Consider the following 14,366-nt stretch of genomic DNA (forward strand, 5'->3'; position numbering starts at 1 on the left):
TAAGATTATTTTTGACAAGATAAACTCTATGCCCCAATTAAAAGCTGCTGAGTTGTATATAAGTGTGTAGCCTCATACAGAAGTTGGCAGTGAAGATGTGCAACAAAAAACTTTAGAGGGTCGTGGAGGGGAAGAATTACAATCATTACATACAGATGGTCATACATCTCTTAACCTATGCATCACAGTTCGAGGTTATATACTATCATGTCACGAGACACCAATTCCAATGGAGGTTTGTGGATCTAGTTATCAACATGAATATATTCAATCTCTAAGGGTGGAAAACAAAGTCGATGTTGATCATGGTAGAGATGAGTATGAAGAGATGATTGAGAGAGATGACTTCCATGAGTATGTTGATCACTATGAAAATGTTGACAATGTTTATAATGATGTTGTGGATGACGACGATGATCATGCTATGGAGTTTTATGATGATGATGATGCAGGCGATCATAGATGTGTGCAATATGTTATGAATACAGTCCCTACCTACGAAGCTCATGGCCCGTCATTCCATGCAAACATTTGGGATAATATAGTTGATCCTTCAAATGTTGAGATACCATTTTCATCAAGTTGGATGTAGGGAATGAATTCTAGCAAAGGGTTTGCTGCAACTTAAATAATGCTCCCAAGCATAGGATTGTCACGAAGTAATAACTCGGTAAGTCGAAGGTTGAATCCACAGGGAAAAGGGAATTGATTAGCAAACCAAAATATAATAAAACTAAAACAATAATGTTTAATTGAAGAGATTTTGATGGTTTAGTAAAGGTAATTTAAATTGAGAGAAAAATAACAATACATTAAGGCGCTAAGGTTTAGGGATCTACACACAACACATCTATTGGTAGTCTTAAGAATATTTATTTTATAACTCAACTAAAATTCATACAAAGGATGATCTTAGTCGGATGATTTAACAATAAGAACTCAAGAATTAATTGTCTAAGGTAGTTTCATGAAATTAATTGATTTTAGGCAAAACAAAACTAGTGAATTAGTTTGCAGGGAATACTAAGCATTTAATGTACCCGGAGTCTACGATAAATCAAAGAATTATACAGAACTAGACACTTTTCTAAATGACTAAATCAATTAAAAACACAATAATATAAGCATTAAAATCATAAAATAATTGTTAAGAATATACTAATAAACAGTTGGGTTTCACCCCTTGCCTTAGCAAGACTTCTAGCAAGCCATAACACAAATAAAACTCAAAAAATTGTAAAGAGACTCTACGAAAACCTAAATTACTTTCTATGACAATTCCCCTCTGAATTTTGCCCTAAAGAGCCTTTAAATAGGTCAAGAAATCCTATTACAAGTTGAATTCCCGTTTGGAGAAAATATCAGGTTTTTAGGCTTCACTTAACCGACATTGTTGGCCCATTTAACTTCAGAATTAGGACTTTTGATAAACTACAAAGTTGTAGCCCTTTAAGTTAAATTTCCAACTCAACTTAAATCATTTCGATTGGACATCTGAGCCAAAAGTTATGCCCAAAATACTAACTGGTGCGCAAGCTGGAATTCTAATCAGAATTGGACTTCGATTCGGTGCAAATTTCCTTTGATTCCTTGCTCCAATTGGACCCAAATTTCATTGGGTTGACTTTCTTTAACTTCATTATGACCCTTGTAAAAGTAAAGTCCATTAGCCTTTTTCTTTGCACAAATCCACTTATTTAATTCCATTCTCATACAAAAGACAAATTCACCATTAAAATTCAATTAAGCACAAAATTGATTATTCAACATTATCCCAAAACCAAATATAAAATGCATGAATTAAATCAAAATAATTATGATAATGCTTTCTAATATTTATATAAATATGAAAAATTAAGCTATTATCAAGGTTGATTTTCCCTAATAAAGAGGCAGTAAGGTAGGCATTAATAGTTTACTCTATGGACAACAACAAAAGTTATATAATTGATTGGTCCAACCAACAGAGATTGTGTGTGAATGAGTCATGTGCATGGAAAGTCCGAGCATTCTCTCAACGAAAACTTAACGGACTATGGACCATCACAGTATACAGTAGTCCTCACACTTACCCATCAGTTAGGGTGAACAAAGGTGGTAGAATGATAAATTCAAATTTTCTTGCCAAAGAACTACATAAATATATACTTGAAGTACAATAGTGGGCAATGAAATACATAAATATAAGTACAATAGTGGGCAATGAAATACTTTTTTTTATGATTATGATTATGATGGATGCAATTTCAAGAACATAAATTTTTATAAACGTTGTATAAAAAAAAGTACTATACTTGGTCGAGTTGTGTCGCGGCAATTTGGTTGCGATATGCGTAAAGCACGTGTGTGGGAGTGTTCTTTGTACACTTAGCCCATGCCCACCTACAAGCACGTAACATAGCATGGTCATTAGTCATTTACGTAAAACTTGTACGATAAAACGATTGTAGCATAATACATCTAATGATAGCACACTAATTATGCAAATATATACTTACTTCATGGCAAGAGGAATTGGTGGTGGTGGTGGACCATAAACACCCTCTGGTGGGGACACCTTTTGTGGGGACATATGTGAGAACCTATCATATATCCACAATTGGACCAAAATCAATGGTTCACCAATTTGCTTTACCTTCTTTTCGGTTGCCTTGCACAAATTTTTGTACAACCATGATAGGGTTGCACTACCCTAACTATACTTGGGTGGATTATGAAGGTTCTGCATGAACTCCAACCACATGAGATGGACCCTATCTCCGAACTTGTCAACAAATACAATATCCCCTAGTAGGGATAGCACATAGCAGCTAGCATATTGATGAACCTGCATCTCATTGGCATCCAGAGGCAACGGTTGTCCAATTCGGTCGACGAGTGCCTTTATCTGAATCCTCTAATTGTCTAGCATGATTTGAGGGCCATTTGGAATTTGAATTCCAAGCATTTCAACACACACATCTTTTCAATCATTTTTAGTGGACCCAACCATTGCCTCACCCTTGATGGGCATCCCCATTATAACTTTTACATCTTGCAATGTGATCGTCATCTCACCATATGGAAGGTGGAATGTACGGGTCTTTGGTCACTACGCTCTACAAATGTAGTGATCAATGCATGATAAAGCTTTATGGATGGGACCATGTATAGACCCTCTAAACCAAGCAACCTCACAATGGCAATCACACAATCATCTACCATAGGATCTCGACGTGTCAACTCTTTATGCGACATCAACAACCTAGTGTGCCAGGAGGATACTCCAAATGTTATAACAATATATAAATATCTTATACTTCGATCAAGTACATAATATGCCATTAAAGAATGACTCAACATCCAAAAGCAATAATATAATCTACAAGTTTATTTTCAAATCAATTTCAGTTGTGATTAATTTATTTATTATTGCTTTAAATTTATAAAAACTAGTGTGTAACCCCGTACATATGCTAATGTAAAAGTAAAAATTAGATGGACACGTGTGGCGTAAAATTAGACTCCAATTTGGAACAAAAAGAAAAAAAAAAAGGGAAAAAAAAAAAAAAAGCAGCAGCACTACAGCAAACATACAAAGACTAAGATGCAACTTTTAACTATCAAAATACATAACACACTACCAATAAAACTGTAGGAGAGTAGCAACAACTACTAATCACAAAGAGCAACACTAACTATAAACAAATTACTCAATACAATCTAACCAAACAAATTACTCCTTCAAAGGCTACAAAGCACAAAATTCATGTTGGAATTCTTTGTCTTGAACTTTGAAGCTAGGCAGCTTCTCACACAAAAACTATGTTGTAGTGATAAATTAAATAACCATAGTACTTAACTACTCAGATTTGTCATAGCATGGGGAGGAAAAAAAGTCAAATGAGAAGATCACATATCAAGTCTAAAAGGAATTTAAGGTACATCACCAATTTGGGAGGGAAAGGGAAGATGGTGGGAGTAAATCTACAGACTAACAGTTTCAGAATGCAGCATGTACATACTATGAACATGTGATTGATGTGAACTAATAGGCGTATTCTTGAAAACAGTGCTACTTTAGACGCAGAATGATATCTTACCTACTCCTTGTTAGTTTCCATGGACATGGGCACAAGTTTAAACCAGATAGATTCAGAATGAAGCAAAATGTTAAAATCCCCGGCACCAAACAAATAGAAAAACAATGTAAAATATAATTTCAAAGTCGTAAAGAAAATAAAATTAAATCTCCTATAGGTTATCCATGCCAAGTTTCTTCTCTCACTTCACAAAAAAGTTAATAAATTATCCCCTGGTCTTGCCCAATCATACTCTTACGGTCTTACCAACAATAATTGGACTACTGGCTTTATTTATTGTTGAGATGCAACTATATTGATAAATAAAATCACCAAATAGCATTATGCGAAAATTTGTACTTGGCCTCTAGGGTTCCAAAGTAACTCAGATCGATGATTCACTTGTTCCGTCAAAATGCTTCGATCAATGGGTCTAGGATCTACCATTATGTTGCAAAAAACCTTTTATGTCATATCAGATAGAGGAGCATTATGGGACCAATTAAAGAAATAAAAGAGAAGACACAGGATATATGCATAAATAAGCCAAGTATGAGAGGAAAAGAGAAGACAAAGGATTTAATTTAAACCATACAATATAAAATACCGACAAAAATCCTTTAAATTTAGAACAAGTAATAACCAAAAAGAATGCATATGGCTGACCTTGCAAAATCTTTTAAGGATCCATAGCCGACCAAAAAAAAAAAAATTGGGACTAAAATGCTTGGTTGTTGTTGTCAAAATAATCAAAATCATCCGAACACTCAAGACTCTATACTACCCAAATATTAATTTTCCACACTAAAAAACCACAAATCTTCACATTCATCTAACAGAATAGCATACCCAAATATTTAGTCCATAACCCATTCAATCAATTATATCCTAAACAAACATGAAGCATTCCTCAAAAAACCCAAACAAATTATTCAGAACCCAAAACATATTTACAACAAAACCCTAACAAAATTTCACAAATAAGTACAATAAAAAAAAAAAAAAATCAAGCTTGCCTTGTTTTTTAATGGAGTGCTGCTGCTTGTCACTGCCATTAAGAGGCTGTCGTCCGTTAAGTAAGAGGTAAGGGATGACACAGTGGCGAAGAAAATAAAAGAGACGAAGAGAGGAGGCACTGAGAGAGATGAGGGACTGAGGAAGATGAGTTAGAATGAGGGAGGAGAGCGAGAGTGAGAAGTAGCGGTACTGTGTTAGTGAGAGAGACCAAAGGGAGAGAGAGAGGGACGCTGTTATGTGACTTGGGAAAAAAATTACAAAATCTAGGTTTACTAGTCTGGAACTTGAGTTTGCTACACTTGAGTTCCATTTTCAAAAAATTTACCCGATTGGAACTCGAGTTTAGTAAACTCAGGTTCCATTTGGGTAGGGCTGTAAACGAGCCGAGCTTTGTAGAGTAGTGCATGTTCAAGTTTGGCTCGTTAGGAAAAATCAAAAGCTCGAGCTTGACTTGAGCTTGTGACAAGCCTAAAAATAGTATTTGAGCTTGAGCTTGTGGGAAAGCCAAAAACCTTGAACTTGGCTTGGCTTGGCTTGATTAATTAGTCAAGCCAAACTCAAGCTTAATATTAAGCTCAAACTTGAGCTTAGGTCAAGTTTTTGAGCTAAAGATCTAAAAAAATTACATTATTAAATGCTTAAATCTCTAAAATTAAGAAAAAAGAAAAAGAAAATAGTATACTCATTTTGTCATGCATCTAGTCTTACTTATGATTAGCTATTATTCAAATTAATAATTGACATAATTAAATTCATTCATTCATTATTCCTTGTCTACAGCTTCAACAATTGTTCAAAAAACAATTTTTACATTCACGTTAGATGGTGAAGGACTAGAAAAATATCTGTTTGTAACTATTATGAATGAGAAAATACTAACATGTTTCATAACTTTACTTTAAATGATTGATAGGGAAGTATCATATGTGGCCTACTTAATTATTTATTTATTTTTAAATGTAACTATAGTCTAAAGTAGTTCTTGATTAGTTTAAAGGAAAGGAAAGGAAAAAAATTAAGGTAATATAGGTAGTGGTCTCATATTGGCCATGTCATTATTAAAATATGTGTAATAAGTATATTTAGCTAACATATATAAACTTATAAATGAGTTTATGCTTGAATTGTTGTATATCAAGCTTAATAGCTCACGAGCTTGTTCGTGAACAAATTTTTTTGCTTGAGCTCGGCTTGTTTACTAAACGAGCTTAAAATTAAGGTTTAAGTTTGACTTATTTATAAACAAATAAACATGAATAAGCTTTTTATCGAACCGAGTCCGAGTTGTTCATGATCGGTTTGGTTCATTTATAACCCTACATTTGGGTAATTTTTTTTTAACAGCCTGGAACTCAAGTTTAGCAAACTAGAGTTCCATGTGATTTTTCTTTTTTAATCCACGTCAGACGACTAAATCAATTGGAACTCAAGTTTGCTAAACTCGATTTTGAGTTGAATCTCAAGTTTGACAAACTAGAGTTGTTTTTACTGATTAACTAAATATCGTATGCTACTCACCTACCATTTTCCTAAAAAGTTACTATTCAGCAAATTTTGCTCCACAGACACACACGGTTCCGCTCCAGTGTTCATTCTGTCTCGCCGAATACCTCAGTACCACGGTTAGCAAATTGGTCCAAAAAGGTCAATCTAGTTCTCCTCCTCGACCTTCTCTTCTCAAAATTGGTGCCAATCTAGGAAGCAAATCCTTAATTATAGGAGGAGTCATCTTTGCCATACCAACAACATTGACAATTGCCTTCAACTTCAACGCCCCAGAATCGATCCTACAAGACAAGACAACACCAAGGTGACCCCTTAGACGTTCCGAGAGATTTTGTTTTATCTCCTTCTCTGGGTAATGACTGATGAATAAGCGGAAGCCAAGTAGTTGAGGAGCTGTTGTGTAGTTTCAGACAGACTCTCAAAAAAATGCAGAGAGTGTTTTCAAAAACCACGACTTTCTTCACCAAACACACCACTTTGTTCAACAAACACATACAATACACTCATTTCCTCCTCCTTCACACAACTTCAAATGTCGAAACCCATATAGACAAAATCCCTCAAACCCATCCCTCTCAGTCTCAGACTCAGAGCATCAACAACAACAACAGCAACAACTTTCTATCAGACAATACAAGAACTGGGTTTGGGCTAGTTCACCTTCAAACTGATGATCAAACCCTTTACAATCACAGCCACGACGAGTTTGCTGGTGATGTCGAAAAGGTATACAGAGTTTTAAAGAAATTCCACTCAAGGGTTCCCAAATTGGAACTCGCTTTGCAACAATCTGGTGTTGTTATGCGTTCTGGTTTAACCGAACGTGTATTGGATCGCTGCGGCGATGCCGGGAACTTGGGGTACAGTTTTTTCATTTGGGCTTCCAAACAACCCGGTTATAGGCATAGCTATGAGGTTTACAAATCTATGATTAAGATTTTAGGGAAAATGAGGCAATTTGGTGCTGTTTGGGCACTGATTGAAGAGATGAGGAGGGATAATCCCCAGTTGATATCCCCACAACTGTTTGTTGTTCTGATGAGGCGCTTCGCCTCAGATAGAATGGTTAAGAAAGCCATTCAAGTATTGGATGAGATGCCAAAGTATGGTTGTGAGCCTGACGAGTATGTGTTTGGGTGTTTGTTAGATGCTTTGTGTAAGAATGGTAGTGTTAAGGAAGCTGCATTGTTATTTGAGGATATGAGGGTTCGGTTTACACCTACGCTTAAGCATTTTACATCGTTGTTGTATGGTTGGTGTAAGGAAGGGCAGCTTATTGAAGCCAAGTTTGTGTTGGTGCAGATGAGGGAGGCGGGGTTTGAGCCCGACATTGTGGTTTATAACAATTTGCTTAGTGGGTATGCTCAATTAGGGAAGATGACCGATGCCTTTGATCTTTTGAAGGAGATGAGAAGGAAGGGCTGTGAGCCGAATGCAACTTCGTATACTATTTTGATTCAGGCACTTTGTGGGAGGAAGAGAATGGAAGAGGCAATGCGGGTTTTCGTTGAGATGCAGAGAAATGGTTGTGAAGTTGATGTTGTGACCTATACTACATTGATAAGCGGTTTTTGCAAGTGGGGGAAGATTGATAAGGGTTATGAGCTTTTGGATTCTATGATACAGCAAGGACTTACTCCGAATCAGATGACTTATATGCACATTTTGTTGGCTCATGAGAAGAAGGAACAGCTGGAAGAGTGTATGGAACTCATGGTGGAGATGCGGAAGATTGGTTGCATTCCTGATCTTTGTATTTACAATACGGTGATTAGGTTAGCTTGCAAGTTGGGAGAGGTTAAGGAAGGCGTTCGGCTTTGGAATGAAATGGAGGGAAGTGGACTTAGTCCAGGGCTAGATACCTTTATCATAATGATTCATGGGTTTATTGGGCAAGATTGTCTGGTTGAAGCTTGTGAGCACTTCAAAGAAATGGTTGGGAGAGGTCTTCTATCTGCTCGTCATTATGGTACCTTGAAGGAGTTCCTGAATTCTCTATTAAGAGCTGAGAAGCTTGAGATGGCTAAAGATTTATGGAGTTGCATCACTAGTAAAGGTCCTGAGCTTAATGTGTTTGCATGGACAATTTGGATTCATGCGCTCTTTAAGCATGGGCATGTGAAGGAGGCTTGTTCATACTGTCTGGAAATGATGGATGCAGATATAATGCCACAGGCAGATACCTTTGCTAAACTCATACGTGGTTTAAGGAAACTTTATAACAGAGAGATTGCGGCTGAGATAACAGAGAAGGTTAGGAAGATGGCCGCAGATAGACAGATCACTTTCAAGATGTATAAACGGCGAGGAGAGAGGGACTTGAAAGAAAAAGTCAAGGAGAAAAAAGATGGGAGGAAAAGGAGGGCTCGTCGACGCCAGTGGGGTGGAGGGCGTAATAGAGCTAAACTTTAGTAGTTTGAATGAGAACATTTCTATGAAGTAAATCAATTAGTTAGCAGATTGTGCGCAGGTGATATGTTGCCAGTCAGTATTTAGGTAATGCACTTGGTCATGAATAGTTATAGGACTGGACCTATTTCTTTTCATTTTCATTTTTTATACGAAAAAATTTGTTTGGATGTGTTTGGGATGCAACTTTTGCAATGGGTGCTTTGCTAATAGACATGGAAAAGAGCAGCTTATTTTCACTAGCATTCTTTCTTGCCCGTATATTCCATCAATTTGTTTCATTTTTGTTATATTGTACTATTTATTACATTGGGTTCTCCTATTCACTAGAATAATGTTCTGTTCTTTGCTAGATGTAATTCATGTGTTACTGAGGAAATCCAGCCTCTTCAAGAACAAGGGATGTTTTGATTTCGGGCAAAAAACTATGACACTCTGGTGTCTAGATTGAAACACTCACACTGCCACTGAAAGACAACTTCTTATATCCTCCTGCTTGAGAAAAGTGGGAGATCCAAGAGCATTACATACGCTTAAGGCTATCACAATTTTGTCGGACAGTTGCTTATGCAACCATGAGGTGCAAATAGAATCCCATACTTGAGTCAAATTCTCTAAAAGAAGCCTGAAACATACTGTTTCCGGATAAATTTTTCATTGCTTGACGTGGTTGAGACTTGAGAGTTATCATAATGTACAAATTTTGCTTTGCCATGTTATCCTGCTGGTATCATTTACTGCTAATTAGTCCAGTGACTAGGGAACATGTTACACTGATGATTTATTTGCATATTATTAATCTACTTTTTATTTGTTGTGGCTATTTGCACTTTTGCAGGCAGTGGCATCTGAAATATATCATATGGTGTACAACCTACATTAGATTTTTTTTGTCCTTATTATTACACAACGAAGGTAAATAAGCTTTTCTTAATTTCCTTTGCTTCAGAATTGATTCTGTGTCAGGATTGGTGGCTATTCTATCTTCTTAAATCCCCTCCTCAATTAGTTGGGTTCTGCATTGCAGGTTTCATAATTGGCATCTCCTTTTCATAAATATCTGGTATGTTTTGTCATTTTCTTTCTTTAATGGTTATATTTGGCTATATTATTATCTCATACTGCATGATCCATAATATTATGCATTTGAACCATTCTGCATAGTAGATGGCACTATGTGGATGTAGGTTGGGGTACCTGTCCTGGGGGTTGATAAATCTAGCCATTCTAATGCTTGGATTGGATCTCATCAAATAACAATCAAACCCCTGCTTTATATGCTTATAAAGGAACTTAAGCTTCCAATATGATCTCCCCTATTAGTTGACCAAGTCTTTCAAAAGTTTGATGGATAGAATGATTTGGCTATTTGTTCACTCTCATTGTTTGGGTTGTACGCTAACTTTTGTGTGTCATAGAAACAGTCTGTCTATGAGATGGGATAAAACTTATTCAGTCCTGTGAACTTTTGATGTTGTTGATAAATTCAATAGAGCTCACTATAAGTTGGCTTTGCTTCCTTTATTTATGCTTAAAATAGAGAATTACACTTGTCACTTGAGTGTCTGAGGTAGTGATTGCTTTTTCATTCTCAAATGGAGCAGAATATTTGAATATTATTCCTTTCTTACTATTGGCTGCTGCATTTATGCTATTCCCAGTAATTAAAAGGTGGAATACTTAGCCTTCAAAAAAAAAAAAAAAAAAGTTGGTATTCTTTTGATAAGAAATTAAAAGGTGGTATTACTCTGTTTCTTTTTTTGTAGTCATTGTCAGTTCTTAAAACGTTTCCCACATATCGTAGAGCTTTCTGTAAATTGAGAAGGTGGAGATAACACAACAGAAACCAAGTAATTATGGCCTTTCAATGTCAATTCCAAATTTTTGGTGTTCGTGACTGTGTCCAACTTTTAATTACTATGGTAATGCCCAAGTAGGGAAGGTCGCTCCCTCCTACCCTTTTTGGTTATCAAAAAAGAAAAAAGAAAAAAAGAATGTCCAACTCCAACAATTCAGCATTCATTACTGGGTTTACTTGTTCAAAGTGATGGCTATGGTGTATGCTTAATTATTCTCCCATGAGAGGGATATTGTATGACTTGTTATTTAATTAGAATGATTCATGAAAGAATATTTCAAAATACCCTATCGTTTGTGCTGTGCCCACCATTTGGATGCCATTCCACATTAAAGGAAGATGGATGCTGCTTCAACTGAAGTTGTATTTGAATTATGCTTTTATTTGATCAGAAAAAGGATACTTTAACAATTTTGATTTTTATGCAGCATATATGGATTGTAAGATAATTTAGGTTGTATTTGGTGCTTACGGACAGGAGATTTCTGTCCACTGTTGGTATGCCATTGTGGGATGAGTATGGTTGTATGATGTTGTAGCTATTCCCATATCTTTATGATGAATAATAGTAATTATAAATTGGAAGGAGGCCACATTTCACCACTAAGTATGGGATTTAGAGTAGAAGAACCTATATAACTGTGCATGCAGTCTATTGTATATTTCCTGTGCATATGGGAATTTTTGTCCAATGCATAACCACAATCTACTATTCGAAAACATAGAAAGGAGTTATGTGTATTTTCCCAAGCACTCAATCTTGCTCAAAATCTAAAGGGATGTTGAATGATGGCTGTCATTAATTATTAGGTGCGATGTATTCATGTTTGCCCTATGTACCCCAAAAACTATATTATGTATTGCTCATTAACTGCAAGTATGGTTAAAGAATGATTTAGAAGAAAAAAAAGTACAGTTAAAGAATGAAAATTAGGGTGTGTGAGCCACGTTATTTCAAACCTGAAAGGCCTTGGTCTGGGACACAGAGATTAACCCCCCAAGCCTTCTTTACCATCTCTGGACAATAAGGGCGTGTGAGCCACATCATTTTAAACCTAAAAGGCATTGCACTGAAAGGGGGATAAACCTCTGTTGTATACAAAAGCATAGGACCATGATCAGATCATACAATGGCCAGGTTCTTATGCTTTTCAATTATTGGGAAAACTGGAGGAGGTTAGAAAAAGATTAACAGTGGAATAACTGAATAAGGCTGTTTTTGGACAGGTTGACGAAGCCATTGCCCAGAAGAGAGATGATTAGCAAGCTATTCAAGCAAACATATGCAATGAAGAGGATGCATGCCTTCTCCAGAAAAAAAGAAAAAGAAAAAAAGAGGATGTATGCGGTGAACAAAAAATTAGGGAGCAACTAGAGGAGTTGATGCAAAAGGAAGAGATTATGTGGGATTAGAAAGTCAAGAGTAATTGGGTCGTTCAGTGGACAGAAATACTAAGTACTTTCAAGCTATGGTAAGGAAAAGAAGAGTGGTCAAAAGAATTGTTCAATTGAAGGGAGAAGATGGAGAATGGTATGACGGTTCCAGCCAAATGGAGCATTGCAGCATTTCAAAGGAATTTATGGGCAATAGGAGAGCATGCAATAGTGTGAGATTTTGCAACAGCCTGAAGGCCTCAATCTACCAACATTCACTGAAAATCGAAAAGCAGAGCTAGGCAGGCCAGTTTCACAAGAAGAAATTTTTTGTTTTTTGGATCAGTTTCACAAGAAGAAATACAAGCAGTTGTGTTTCAATCAGGCCCAACCAAAGCTCCTGGACTGGATAGACTATCAACGGTCTTTTATCAAAGATTATGAGAGTTAACGTGAACAGCATCCTTTGTGGTGCTCCATGTATGTGGTTTGAACTCTTCCCCCCCCCCCCCCCCCCCCCCCCCCCCCCCCATCTACCTATCCAAAAAAAAAACTGGGGAGTAGTGAGGCCTGCAATCACAGCAATGATTGCTCTCTTCCATTCAAGTGCTCCTCAGAGTATTCAGAAAACCTGTTGAATAGCATGACTAGGCAAAGCCAAATTTGAGAGGAGGTTGATGGATTGGTAGATCCTAATAATAGCGAAGGGTGTCTGGAAGTGAAGCAGGATGTCGAGTGGTACAGGTTTTGTTGCTTAGTCAACCCCTGGAGCTTAAATTTTTGGTGGCTTCATAAGTTTCAAACCTTGCAATAGGAAGATAACTAGATTGTTGGCTTTATGTGGGCACTGCTACAAGCTAAGAGAGCAGGGATTTAAAGAATTATTCTTCTATTACCTTCTAAAGAGATCAAAAGTTTTGTTGTAAATAGGGAATGTTGGCCGTGGCAAGCATCATCCTTGTTGGAGGACATCTGTCATCTAGGAGGTTTGAAGCTGCAGATGGCTTTTTTGTGGTTCTGAGTGTAGTTCTTGTAGAGGCTTGCATCTTAGCCAAATTAGCCTCTAATTGTTATATAAACTTGTCGCAGACAATTTGTTATTTTATTAAGTGACAAATGAAAATAGTAGATGAGATTTATAAGTATTAGACACAAACCCTTCTTAAAATGATGTCATTATTTTTATATAAAATATAGTTGATACGATATATTGGATTTTTTAAATTAAGATATTTATATTTGTTATTTGAAAGTATTTTAAATTTTGAAAGTCTTCTTTTTTTTTTCTTTTTTCTTTTTTTTCTTTTTTTTTCCTTTCAGTGAAGCATAATGCATTTTGCATTCAGCTATTATATATGACAAGATATTTCGTGAATAATATAATGTGTGATTGGAATTTTTTTATTTATTAGTATTCCTTACTAACTATTCATCTTCTAAATGTCTTGAATGGCCTAAAGAGAGAACAAATATAAAGAAATTCATCGTTTATGTTAAAGGCGAATATACCGTTTTAGAGTTACAATTAATTTGGTCCATACATTTTGATAGCAGTTTATTTGGTCTCTTTCTTTTCAACCTTAGGGGGTACTCCTATAATAGATTTTCCTTTATTTAAGTTCTCACTAGCTATTTCAATTTTAGCTTCATCATTCTTAGAATTAACATTATCAGCAGGTAAGACAAAAATAGTTGTACTAGATGAGACATTATTAGGAGAAAAAAAATCATACCCCAAACCGGTTTTATTAGAAGCAGCTTTCTGAAAGCTTAGCATCTCATTAAGCTTTGCACTGGAAGTCCTCTCCAATTGAACTTTAGCCTGGAACAGTTCTGCTTCAAGCTTCTTTGTCCTTTCAGCAAGAAAGATGTTCTCAAATTGCAAAGCTCCAATGGTTTGATTTGCTTCATCAACCTTTGTAGAGAGTTCCTTTCTATTTAGCTCCACATCACTCAACTTCTTGGTGGCCAGCCTATACAGTTTCTCATACTTCTCAGAAATCTTATATAATTTTGCATAGGCTGTATGGATGTTATCTTGTTTATCCATTTTCTCAAATTTAGATACCATCAAATCCTCTTCATCATCTTCTATTTCTATAACCCCTTCAATAGGATCAACTGTAGCAGTGAAAGCACTC

The 14,366-nt window shown here is 36.1% G+C and overlaps 1 protein-coding gene across 5 annotated transcripts; it reads left to right on the forward strand.

The window, feature by feature from the left end:
* The first annotated feature begins 6,597 nt into the window (after window positions 1-6,597).
* LOC111986445 (putative pentatricopeptide repeat-containing protein At5g65820) lies at window positions 6,598-13,431 on the forward strand. 5 transcript variants are annotated; one of them, XM_024018074.2, is made up of 5 exons: window positions 6,598-9,080; window positions 9,347-9,573; window positions 9,832-9,908; window positions 10,021-10,056; window positions 10,760-13,431. In XM_024018074.2, exon 1 carries the CDS (start codon window positions 7,011-7,013, stop codon window positions 8,994-8,996), a length of 1,986 nt encoding a protein of 661 aa, XP_023873842.1. In that variant the 5' UTR covers window positions 6,598-7,010; the 3' UTR covers window positions 8,997-9,080; window positions 9,347-9,573; window positions 9,832-9,908; window positions 10,021-10,056; window positions 10,760-13,431. The 5 variants fall into 5 exon arrangements, with proteins under 5 accessions (XP_023873842.1, XP_023873841.1, XP_023873844.1 ...); XM_024018073.2 differs by having other exon boundaries at window positions 12,079-13,431; XM_024018076.2 differs by having other exon boundaries at window positions 10,161-13,330.
* Window positions 13,432-14,366: the final 935 nt, after the last annotated feature.

Source organism: Quercus suber, unplaced genomic scaffold (assembly GCF_002906115.3).
Source record: "Quercus suber isolate HL8 unplaced genomic scaffold, Cork oak 2.0 scaffold_157, whole genome shotgun sequence".
In the NCBI taxonomy this organism is placed as follows: Eukaryota; Viridiplantae; Streptophyta; class Magnoliopsida; order Fagales; family Fagaceae; genus Quercus; species Quercus suber.